This window comes from Salmo salar, chromosome ssa21, assembly GCF_905237065.1.
Source record: "Salmo salar chromosome ssa21, Ssal_v3.1, whole genome shotgun sequence".
In the NCBI taxonomy this organism is placed as follows: Eukaryota; Metazoa; Chordata; class Actinopteri; order Salmoniformes; family Salmonidae; genus Salmo; species Salmo salar.
Window position 1 is genome coordinate 33,383,840 of NC_059462.1, and position 13,558 is coordinate 33,397,397.

Here is a 13,558-nt window from a genome sequence, read left to right on the forward strand (position 1 = left end):
GCTGCTCTTAATTGTTTGTTACTTTTATTTCTTATTTTTGTAGGTATTTTTCTTAAAACTGCATTGTTGGTTAAGGGCTTGTAAATAAGCATTTCACTGTAAGGTTGTAACCTGTTGTATTCGGCACATGTGACAAATACAATTTGATTTGATTCGATGTAATCTGTTACTCCCCAACCCTGCCACTCAACTATCAGTTACTCTGTCTGGGGTGTGGCTGGGACAAAGACACACCCCCTAAAGTTGGGTCCATGTACAGACAAAAGAATACATGAGAAGATTGGAGCTGCAGCAGAGGAGAAGGCAACATGAGAATATAGCCATCGCACATCATACCACATCATACACATAGCTAGTATACATTACCAGAAACATCATCACCATCATCATTACTACTTTTATTATTTTATGCTCACTATTCAATAGAGAAGTTTAAAACTCCAGTTTTGTAATTCAGAACACTGTTCCCATGATGTCATACCTGTGGATTCTCCTGCTGGGCAGTTTGGTGATTGGAGCCAAGACACAAGGTAAGCACTTTTACATCCACTAATGTACTTTGGTAAGCATTTTTACAACTGGTTTTATGGTGCTTTATGTTTCTGTTTCTACTTGAGAGGTTAGTTAAAGGCCCAATGCAGCCATTTTTATCTCAATATCAAATCATTTCTGGGTAACAATTAGTACCTTACTGTGATTGTTTTCAATTAAAATTGTCTAAAATTGTTTCTTAGCAATGAGCAATTTCTCAAGCAAGAATTTAGCTAGGACTGTCTGAGAGTGGTCTGAGTGGGGAGGGGGAAACTGAAAACTAGCTGTTATAGGCAGAGGTTTGGAACTCTCTTTATTGGTGGTCTATTAACTCATTTACTGCCTGGTGGTGTCACCAGGCACGCCAAAACGCCATCCCACCAAAACAGGTCGAAATTTCAGCCAATCTTTTAAAAAAGCTCTTAGGGGAGAGTGGGGTAAGTTGAGCCACCCTTGTTTCTAGGAGGCCATACACAAAATTGATCATTTGACAAAATATTTAGGACGAGGTCCATATGGAAAAAGTGGCAAGCAATTTAGCTCCAAAAAAAGATTTTCACCAGGTCAAATGAATTTATTGTGTTGGAGGTTTCATGATGCTTGTTTCTAAAACAAAGTAGATCATTTTAAGATTGTTCTATACATCAGTTGGGTGTATAAGCTTAATTATAAGATCCTAAACCTAGCATGAAAATGCATCCTTGTAGCTGTGTTGTCTAAAATAGTCAAAATGTTTGCCTTTGGTGTAAGTTGAGCCGATGGCCATGGCGTAAAATGAGCCAATGGATGAGCCAATGACAAGTTGAGCAAATTAAAGTATTTTCTTCCCAGGTATAATGCAAGGCATTATCTCTGGGATATGAGGTGACAACAGGGTCTGGCCTATGTTAAAAGTGTTTACATTTTTTGTGTGTTTGTTAGGTGTAATCCTGTGTTAAAATATGATTACAATTATTAAGAGGCAAAAAAGCTATTGTGATGGTGTTGAATTGTGTTTGGTTAATATAGATAAACATGGTTTTAAAAAGGTAGTGGTAATATTGTATTCAGTACAGAAATGTGTAGGTGGCTTAACTTACCCTGTCCCGCGGCTCAACAAGTTGTGCCAAGAGACCACTTTTTTTTGGACAAGCTATGTTTTAAATACTGTAATGTTTACATGAATTCTAGCAGTGGTGGGAAAAGTACCCAATTATCATACTTGAGTAAAAGTATAGATACCTTTAATTGAAAGTTACTCAAGTAAAAGTGAAAGTCACCCAGTAAAATACTACTTGAGTAAAAGTCTAAAAGTATTTGGTTTTATATATACTTAAGTATCAAAAGTAAATAGAATTGCTAAGATATATTTAAGTATCAAAAGTAAAAGTATAAATCATTTCAAATTCCTTATATTTCTTGTTTTTCAAATATACAGATAGCCAGGGGAGCACTCCAACAATCAGATATAATTTACAAACTATGCATTTGTGTTAAGTGAGTCTGCCAGATCAGAGGCAGTAGGGATGACCATGTGTTCTCTTGCGTGAATTGGACCATTTTCCTGTCCTGCTAAGCATTCAACATGTAATGAGTACTTTTGGGTGTCAGGTAAAATGTATGGAGCAAAAACTACCAGATTTTCTTTGGGAATGTAGTGAAGTAAAAGTAAAAGTTGTCAAAAATATAAATAGTAAAGTAAAGTACAAATACCCCAAAAACACTACTCATGTAGTACTATAAAGTATTGTTACTTAAGTACTTTAGACCACAGAATTCTAATTATATGTTGATATCTTTGTTAGAAAGAACACTATATTTCCCTTGACGAAGTGATGCTGAATGTGGTTTAACTGCCTTGTTCAGGGGTAGAACAACAGATTTTTACCTTGTCAGTACAGGAATTTGATCTAGCAACCTTTTGGTTACTGGCCCAACACTCTAACCACTAGACTACCTGCCTCCTCGAAGTTAGCCTACTCTCCTCTACACTAAAAGGGCGTTATCATAATGTTCACAATTTCACAGTATTATTCCAACCTCATAGTGTGGAAATATACACTGAGTGTACAAAATATTAGGAACACCTGGTCATTCCATGACATAGACTGACCAGGTGAATACAGGTGAAAGCCATGATCCCTTAAAGATGTCACTTGATTAAATCCACTTCAAATCAGTGTAGATGAAGGGGAGGAGACACGTTAAAGAAGGATTTTTAAGCCTTGAGACAATTGAGACATGGATTGTGTATGTTTGCCATTCAGAGGGTGAATGGGCAAGACAAAATATTTAGGTGCCTTTGAACGGGGTATGGTAATATGTGCCAGGCGCATCGGTTTGTGTCAAGAACTGCAACGCAGCTGGGTTATCATGCTCAACAGTTTCCCGTGTGTATCAAGAATGGTCCACCACCCAAAGGACATCCAGCCAACTTGACACAACTGTGGGAAGCATTGGAGTCAACATGGGCTAGCATCCCTGTCGAACACTTTCGACACCTTATAGAGTCCATGCCTTGAAAAATTGAGGCTGTTCTGAGGGCAAAAGGGGGTACAACCCAATATTAGGAAGGTGTTCCTAAGGTTTTGTACACTCAGTGTATATAAAACACAGGAAAATCACGTTTTGGAATTCACTGGGTCTTTAAGTACAAACCTTTCACACCTGCCACTTCTAGTACATACTGTCTGTCTATCTGTACCTGAGGCTGAAATGCAGAATAAAATAAAAAATGTTTATAAACCTGCTCTAATTTATCATTATATACACACTTGGCTGTGTGTCAGATATCATCATGTATTTATGTAAAATGTTATTTACCAAGATATGATGCTGTTGTGTAGATGTGTTCTACTGTATATATATAGTCCTATAGGTTGTGGCCTACTGCATGTGTCTATTCTATAGCGTGTGGACACTGGTAGAAATGTGTTTAATAAAACATTTTGTGACAACTGCTGATGTAAAAAGGGCTTCATAAAATACATTTGATTGAGTCTCTTAAGGGTGTGTCCCACTGGAAATGTTATGTGGGGTGTGGACCATGTGACGTTTTACTGTCTAGCTGTGTCCATGCTCTCTTTCTTTCTTTCTTTCTTTCTTTCTTTCTTTCTTTCTTTCTTTCTTTCTTTCTTTCTTTCTTTCTTTCTTTCTACTCCTATACTGTCTGTCTGTCTCCTCTCTTTCTTTCGCTTTCTCACTTCCCCGCTCTCTTTACTTTCTTTCTTTCTTTCTTTCTTTCTTTCTTTCTTTCTTTCTTTCTTTCTTTCTTTCTTTCTTTCTTTCTTTCTTTCTTTCTACTCCTATACTGTCTGTCTGTCTCCTCTCTTTCTTTCGCTTTCTCACTTCCCCCGCTCTCTTTTTTTTCTCTCTCTCTCTCTCTCTCTCTCTCTCTCTCTCTCTCTCTCTCTCTCACCAGCAGACCTTTGTGTTTTCCTCTGAACAGCCTCAAGTCCACAACTAGCAGGGACACAGGCATCTGGCTTGAAGAATGATTAACTAATACCAGTATTGGTCACAATCTGTTGATATATGAGTTATTAGTCTCACCTGGCTTTAGTCATGTTGGTGAATGTTGTGATACATTATTATTAATATTATTCTTGGCTGCCACACCCACCCTTTGGTAGACTCTGGCTGGGATCTGAAGCCAGTTCATTAAAGGTTCAATGCAGCCATTTTATCTCAATATCAATGTTACGACTTCCGCCGAAGTTGGTTCCTCTCCTTGTTCGGGCGGCGTTCCGCGGTCGACGTCACCGGTCTTTCAGCCATCGCCGATCCACCTTTCATTTTCCATTTATTTTGTCTTGTTTTCCCGCACACCTGGTTTAATTTCCCTCATTACTTGACGTGTATAATACCCTCTGTTCCCCCCATGTCTGTGTGTGGAATTGTTAGTTGTAAGTGTTTGTGCACTTCAGACTGGTTTGGCGACGGGTTATTTCAACCCATATTTCGCTGTTCTGGGTGCAGTTTGTTTTGCCTCATTAAAGTGCTCCGGTTGTTATCCATTTCTGCGCTCCTGCGCCTGACTTCCCTGCAGCCAGTTACGCACCGCTTACAATCAAATAATTTCTGGGTAACAATTAAGTACCTTACTGTGATTGTTTTCAATTAAAATGGAGAAAAAATGTGCAATTTCTCAAGCAATAAGTTTGCTTGGACTGACTGGGAGTGGTCTGAGTGGGGAGAGGAAAACTGTTATTGGCAGAGAGGTTTGGAACTATCTTTCTTATCAGTCTATTAACAAATTTACTCCATGGTGATGTCACCATCGAAGGCCAAAATCCATCCCACCAAAACAGGCAAAAAATTTCAGGCGGTCTTTTCAAACAGCACTTACACTAAAAGGGCATTATCATAATTTTCACAATTTCACAGGCAAATTTACATTCAATGATGAGACTGCCCATTTCCAAATGACAGAGGCAAATGCAGCACATTGCAATGCTTGCAGTTCTACCTCCAGTTACTGCAGATGGATTGAGCACTGCGCTCAACAATGCCTGCCGAAGCTGTTAAATAGCAAATTAACAAATACATTTTTTAAATGTAAATGTTAAGACACAATCACTAAAAGTAACTCATCAAGGAGATGAAGTAAAACTCATATAGGCCTATGTTTATATTATTAAACCAAATTCTTTTTATGGTTATTCTTATTTCCCTGGACTTAACTTTAATTGTGTAAATTTGAATATAGGAAATGACATATACTCAATAATATTGTGTTTAAATTGTTGCCTTTTTAAAGTAGATTCAACACATATTTTTTACAGTGTACTGAGAATGTGTCAACTAATGGACAATTGTGTTGTTTCACACCATTTGTTCATTTTGCTACATCCCATCCCCTTCTTTGATCATCAGCTGATTATCAGCTGTTGTCAAACACACATGAATCTGAAAATACTATTATTTTCCTCAATATTGTGCAGCGAATCCTACTAGATAAAAGGGTGAAATGAGTACGACATCTTGGCATTTAAAGCATACTCAATCTTTTAAATGTCTCATACTATAAAACTTTCAGTTTTTACATACCAAAAATGGCTTCTATTTAGAATGCAGGTATGGGTATTCCTACATAGACATGTCCTACATTCCTACATGTCTTCATGTAAAGACAGGAGCAGCAGTAACTATTCTAGATCAGTGGTTCCGTAGAATTTTCTAGATCAGTAGTTCTGTGAACCACCTGGATTCTACTGTGAACCTCCAGAAAATCTAAACAACTGGTACATATGAAATGGCACGCTATTCCCCACAGTGCATTATCCTGTTGTCCATTGTGCTCTGTCTGGCCAAAAGTAGTGTGTTATTCTACAGGGCCAGCTGAAACAGGCAGAAACAACAACAGGGGTCTACGCCGCCACACAATAGTAATACCTGAGAACACATTGTTCTAACTCAGGGTTTCCCAAACTTGGTCCTAGGGCCCCCCCTGGGTGCACGTTTTGGTTTTTACCCAAGGACTACACAGCTGATTCAAATGACCAACTCATCATCAAGCTTTGATTATTATAATCAGCTGTGTAGTGCTAGGGCAACAAAATAAAACTGCATCCAGGGGGCTCCCATGCAGGACCGAGTTTAGGAACCCCTGTTCTAACTCACCTGAACATTACCTGTCAACCACCTCACGCATTGGCAAGGTTACCCACACAATTACTCATTAACTCTCACAGCTTATTGTACAGTATGGATTTTATACAAGCTCTAAAAGTCTCATGTCAGAATTAGACGTTCATCCATGTTTCTCAAATGTCCAATTTTGAAGTTGTTTCAAACAAAGTGTTTAAGGTTAAGTTTAGGCATTAACTCAGAATTCTTAAGGTTAGGCATTAACTCTGAATGGTTAAGTGTTAAGGTTTGGGGTAAGCTTAAAACCAAAAAATATAAAAAATTACTTTCGCTGAATTCGAACATGCAACCTTTGGAGGCAGATGCAAAACTGAAACCTACTTGAAGGTAATAGTTACTTCTACTGGCCGGTTTCCATGTCATCGCCCGACATCCTCAGATATGAATAGATGTCGAATACTGACTTGTGTCACAGGTGAACTGCCTGAATCTGCGCTGCGTGTATAAAATGGAGCCCATGTTGTGTATTCTCTTTAGGTTCCTATGGCAATGACAAGTTACAGTATATTACAGTCTGTTACAGTATATTACAGTCTGTTACAGTATATTACAGTCTGTTACAGTATATTATAGTCTGTTACAGTATATAACAGTCTGTTACAGTATATTACAGTCTGTTACAGTATATTACAGTCTGTTACAGTATATTATAGTCTGTTACAGTATATGACAGTCTGTTACAGTATATTATAGTCTGTTACAGTATATTATAGTCTGTTACAGTATATTACAGTCTGTTACAGTATATTACAGTCTGTTACTGAATGTCAGAGTCAGAACTGCCCATGTAGTTAAACTCCTTGAGTTGTAGTTTGCCCTGCTTTTATTACAGCACCGTGTAGGGGAGGGTCTGCTCTCTCTCATCTCTCATTGACTCTGTGTGTTTGTGTGGATGTGTGTGTGTGTGTGTGGGTAACTCTGCCAATATCATCCAGCCTCCTATAGTTCCTAATATAGAATGGAGGCTGTCTATTTAACACACAGATGGAATATATGGGGAGGCTGTCTATTTAACACACACATGGAACATAGGGGGGAGGCTGTCTAGTTAACACATACACACACACACATGGAATATAGGAGGGAGGCTGTCTATTTATTTATTGCCGTACCTCCCTTATCTTACCTCATTTGCACACACTGTATATAGACTTTTTCTACTGTATTATTTACTGTATGTTTGTTTATTCCATGTGTAACTCTGTGTTGTTGTATGTGTCGAACTGCTTTGCTTTATCTTGGCCAGGTCGCAGTTGTAAATGAGAACTTGTTCTCAAATAGCCTAGCTGGTTAAATAAAGGTGAACAAATATATATATTTAGCGCACACACACACACACACACACACACACACACACACACACACACACACACACACACACACACACACACACACACGGAATATAGGGGGGAGGCTGTCTATTTAACACACACATGGAATATATGGGGGAGGCTGTATATTTAACACAAACATGGAATACAGGGGGGAGGCTGTCTATTTAACACACAGATGGAATATAGGGGGGAGGCTGTCTATTTAACACACACATGGAATATATGGGGGAGGCTGTATATTTAACACAAACATGGAATACAGGGGGGAGGCTGTCTATTTAACACACAGATGGAATATAGGGGGGAGGCTGTCTATTTAACACACAGATGGAATATAGGGGGGAGGCTGTCTATTTAACACACAGATGGAATATATGGGGAGGCTGTCTATTTAACACACAGATGGAATATATGGGGGAGGGTGTCTATTTAACACACAGATGGAATATATGGGGAGGCTGTCTATTTAACACACAGATGGAATATATGGGGGAGGCTGTCTATTTAACACACAGATGGAATATATGGGGGAGGATGTCTATTTAACACACACATGGAATATAGGGGGGAGGCTGTCTATTTAACACACACACACACACACACACACACACACACACATACATACACACACACACACACACACACACACACACACACACACACACACACACACACACACACACACACACACACACACACACACACACACACACACGTCATACAGCTAAGAAAAGCTCTGATATCAGAGAACAGCAACACGCTGTATAATTGTATGTGGATCCCCCACCCACATGTATGTGCAGTATGTTTAAGTTGCAGTTGTCTTAAGGAACAGTAGTCTTAATGACCAGTAGTCTTAAGGAACAGTATGAATTAGGTACAGTAGTCTTAAGGAACAGTATGTATTAGGTACAGTAGTCTTAATGAACAGTAGTCTTAAGGAACAGTATGTATTAGGTACAGTAGTCTTAAGAACAGTATGTATTAGGTACAGTAGTCTTAAGGAATAGTATGAATTAGGTACAGTAGTCTTAATGAACAGTATGTATTAGGTACAGTAGTCTTAAGGAACAGTATGTATTAGGTACAGTAGTCTTAATGAACAGTAGTCTTAAGGAACAGTATGTATTAGGTACAGTAGTCTTAAGGAATAGTATGAATTAGGTACAGTACTCTTAATGAACAGTATGTATTAGGTACAGTACTCTTAATGAACAGTATGTATTAGGTACAGTAGTCTTAAGGAACAGTATGTATTAGGTACAGTAGTCTTAAGGAACAGTATGAATTAGGTACAGTAGTCTTAATGAACAGTATGTATTAGGTACAGTAGTCTTAAGGAACAGTATGTATTAGGTACAGTAGTCTTAATGAACAGTAGTCTTAAGGAACAGTATGTATTAGGTACAGTAGTCTTAAGAACAGTATGTATTAGGTACAGTAGTCTTAAGGAATAGTATGAATTAGGTACAGTAGTCTTAAGGAACAGTATGTATTAGGTACAGTAGTCTTAAGAACAGTATGTATTAGGTACAGCAGTCTTAAGGAATAGTATGAATTAGGTACAGTAGTCTTAATGAACAGTATGTATTAGGTACCGTAGTCTTAAGGAACAGTATGTATTAGGTACAGTAGTCTTAATGAACAGTAGTCTTAAGGAACAGTATGTATTAGGTACAGTAGTCTTAAGAACAGTATGTATTAGGTACAGTAGTCTTAAGGAATAGTATGAATTAGGTACAGTACTCTTAATGAACAGTATGTATTAGGTACAGTAGTCTTAAGGAACAGTATGTATTAGGTACAGTAGTCTTAATGAACAGTATGAATTAGGTACAGTAGTCTTAATGAACAGTAGCCTTAATGAACAGTAGTCTTAAGGAACAGTATGTATTAGGTACAGTAGTCTTAATGAACAGTAGTCTTAAGGAACAGTATGAATTAGGTACAGTAGTCTTAAGGAACAGTATGAATTAGGAACAGTAGTCTTAAGGAATAGTATGAATTAGGTACAGTACTCTTAATGAACAGTATGTATTAGGTACAGTAGTCTTAAGGAACAGTATGAATTAGGAACAGTAGTCTTAAGGAACAGTAGTCTTAATGACCAGTAGTCTTAATGAACAGTATGAATTAGGTACAGTAGTCTTAAGGAACAGTATGTATTAGGTACAGTAGTCTTAAGGTACAGTATGAATTAGATACAGTAGTCTTAAGGAACAGTAGTCTTAATGACCAGTAGTCTTAAGGAATAGTATGAATTAGGTACAGTACTCTTAATGAACAGTATGTATTAGGTACAGTAGTCTTAAGGAACAGTATGTATTAGGTACAGTAGTCTTAAGGTACAGTATGAATTAGATACAGTAGTCTTAAGGAACAGTAGTCTTAATGACCAGTAGTCTTAAGGAACAGTATGAATTAGGTACAGTAGTCTTAAGGAACAGTATGTATTAGGTACAGTAGTCTTAAGGAACAGTATGAATTAGGTACAGTAGTCTTAAGGAACAGTATGAATTAGGTACAGTAGTCTTAAGGAACAGTATGTATTAGGTACAGTAGTCTTAACTTCTATGGGCTAGGTGGGATGCTAGCGTCCCACCTGCGGGACACAGCCAGTGAAATATCAGGGCGGAAAATTCAAAAACAACAAAATGTCATAATTCAACTTTCTCAAACATACAACTATTTTACACCATTTTAAAGATAAACTTCTCGTTAATCTAACCACATTGTCCGATTTCAAAAAGGCTTTACAGTGAAAGCAAAACATTAGATTATGTTAGGAGAGTACATAGACAAAAATAATCACACAGCCATTTTCCAAGCAAGGACATGTGTCAATAAAACCCAAAACACAGCTAAATGAAGCACTAACCTTTGACGATCTTCATCAGATGACACTCCTAGGACATTATGTTACACAATACATGTATGTTTTGTTCGCTAAAGTTCATATTTATATCCAAAACAGCATTTTACATTGGCGCGTGATGTTCAGAAAATGTATTCCCACCAAAACGTCCGGTGAATGTGCACATCAATTTACAAAAATACTCATCATAAACGTTGACAAAATATATAACAATTATTTTAAGAATTATAGATAGACTACCCATGGATGCAACCGCTGTGTCAGATTTTACAATAGCTTTACGGAGAAAGCACATTTTTCAATATTCTGAGTACTGAGCTCAGCCATCACGACGAGTTATTCAGACACCCGCCAAGTTCGGGGCAACCTAAACTCAGAATTAGTATTAGAAATATTCTCTTACCTTTGCTGATCTTTGTCAGAATGCACTCCCAGGACTGCTACTTCCACAACAAATGTGTTTTTTGTTCGAAATAATCCATATTTATGTACAAATACCTCTGTTTAGTTCATGCGTACAGATCACTTATCCAAAGGCATAACGCGCGAGCGCGGAACGAGAGACGAAAAGTCAACATGTTCCATTACCGTACTTAAAAGCATGTCAAACGCTGTTTAAAATCAATCTTTATGGTATTTTTAACGTAAAATTGCGATAATATTCCAACCGGACAATAGCATATTCATTCAAGAAGAAAAAGAAGGAGGGGCGTGCTTGCGGGACCGAGCATATCCAATCCCTTTGTTGCCAGGCAGACCACTCAGTAACTGAGCTCCTATTATCTGCCCAGTGACAGGAAAATGCTCAAACCACTTTCTGAAGGCTTTAGACAGCCAATGGAAGCCTTAGGAAGTGCAATGTCCCCCATAGACACTGTAGTTTCGATAGAGAATCAAAAGAAGAACTACAATTCTGACTTTCCACTTCCTGCTTGGAATTCTCTCAGGATTTTGCCTGCCATATGAGTTCTGTTATACTCACAGACACCATTCAAACAGTTTTAGAAACGTCAGAGTGTTTTCTATCCAAATCTACTAATAATATGCATATTCTAGTTTCTGGGCCAGAGTAATAACCTGTTTAAATTGGGTACGTTTTTCATCCGGCCGTGAAAATACTAACCCCTAGCCCAGACAGGTTAAGACTACTGTTCATTAAGACTACTGTTCCTTAAGACTACTGTACCTAATTCATACTGTACCTTAAGACTACTGTACCTAATTCATACTGTTCCTTAAGACTACTGTTCATTAAGACTACTGTTCCTTAAGACTACTGTTCCTTAAGACTACTGTACCTAATTCATACTGTACCTTAAGAATACTGTACCTAATTCATACTGTTCCTTAAGACTACTGTTCATTAAGACTACTGTTCCTTAAGACTACTGTACCAAATTCATACTGTACCTTAAGACTACTGTTCCTTAAGACTACTGTTCCTTAAGACTACTGTACCTAATACATACTGTTCCTTAAGACTACTGTACCTAATTCATACTGTTCCTTAAGACTACTGGTCATTAAGACTACTGTTCATTAAGACTACTATACCTAATACATACTGTACCTTAACACTACTGTACCTAATACATACTGTTCCTTAAGACTACTGTTCATTAATTCTACTGTACCTAATACATACTGTTCCTTAAGACTACTGTACCTAATACATACTGTTCCTTAAGACTACTGTACCTAATACATACTGTTCATTAAGACTACTGTACCTAATTCATACTGTTCCTTAAGACTACTGTTCATTAAGACTACTGTTCATTAAGACTACTGTTCATTAAGACTACTGTACCTAATTCATACTGTACCTTAAGACTACTGTACCTAATTCATACTGTTCATTAAAACTACTGTTCCTTAAGACTACTGTTCCTTAAGACTACTGTTCATTAAGACTACTGTTCCTTAAGACTACTGTACCTAATTCATACTGTTCCTTAAGACTACTGTACCTAATTCATACTGTTCCTTAAGACTACTGTTCATTAAGACTACTGTTCATTAAGACTACTGTTCATTAAGACTACTGTACCTAATTCATACTGTTCCTTAAGACTACTGTACCTAATTCAAACTGTACCTTATGACTACTGTACCTAATTCATACTGTTCCTTAAGGAACAGTAGTCTTAAGGAACAGTAATCTTAAGTCCCTGTCTCTCTTTTCCTGATGAAACTCCCACATACGGTACAGTACACACATATTATGACATGCCTGCCTTGGTCATTGTTGATGGATTGTGTTTCAGGACTATTGATTCTGTTCTTTAGAACAGGGATGGGCTACTCCAGTCTCTGAGGGCCATAGAGTGTGTAGACTTTTGTTCCAACCCAGCTCAAACACCTCATTCAACTGGTCAGCTATTCAGTGTGGCCCATTAAATCAGAAGGTGGATCAGGAGTAGGGCTGAAACAAAAGCCTGCACACACTGTGACCCACTAGGGCCAGCTGGCCATGCCTGGTTGAGAGAAAGAAGAGGGTTGGAGTGAGAAGGTAGTCTGCTGTTTCGCCTCTACACTCTCTGGCACAATGCTGCACCTTACTTACAATAGGGGAATGTCACTGCCCCCTATGACTGCAACACACACACACACACACACACACACACACACACACACACACACACACACACACACACACACACACACACACACACACACACACACACACACTAGAGTAGTCCTGCCATCTGAAAGTCGACGTCTGCCTGAATATTTATTGATGATGTTATAAAATGTGATGTGGGACACCATACCTGCTGCCTGCTAAAGGAAAAATATGTTCCTTTCTCCAGAAGACCCTGCTGCTGAGCCAGAAACAAAGGAAGCAGAGGCAGAAGCAGCAGAGCCCGAGGCAGAAGCAGAGGAAGTAGCCGCAGAGGAGGCCCCAGCAGCTGAGGAGGCTCCGACAGAAGAAGTGGAGGAGGCTGCAGAAGAGGAGGAGGCTGCAAGTTCTGAGGTGGCTCCGACTACAGACCAAGAGGCTGCAGCTGCAGAAGGGGAGGCTCCGGCTACAGACCAAGAGGCTGCAGCTGCAGAAGGAGAGGCTCCGGCTACAAAGGATGAGGCTGCAGCTGCAGAAGGAGAGGCTCCGACAGAGGACACAGAAGTAGTAGAAGAACCAGCAGTGGAAGTAGAGGTGGCCCCTGAAGCTGAGCCAGAACCAGGTGAG

The 13,558-nt window shown here is 38.6% G+C and overlaps 1 protein-coding gene across 2 annotated transcripts in view; it reads left to right on the plus strand.

Annotated features, from left to right (window-relative positions):
• The first annotated feature begins 258 nt into the window (after positions 1-258).
• Positions 259-13,558, plus strand: part of LOC106582229 (serine-aspartate repeat-containing protein I) — a 30,245-nt gene continuing 16,945 nt past the window's right edge. For both annotated transcript variants that reach the window (XM_045704692.1, XM_045704691.1), the window contains exons 1-2: positions 259-530; positions 13,182-13,553. In XM_045704692.1, coding sequence (XP_045560648.1) covers positions 470-530; positions 13,182-13,553 — 433 coding nt within the window. In that variant the 5' untranslated portion in view covers positions 259-469. The remainder of the gene's footprint in view (positions 531-13,181; positions 13,554-13,558) is intronic.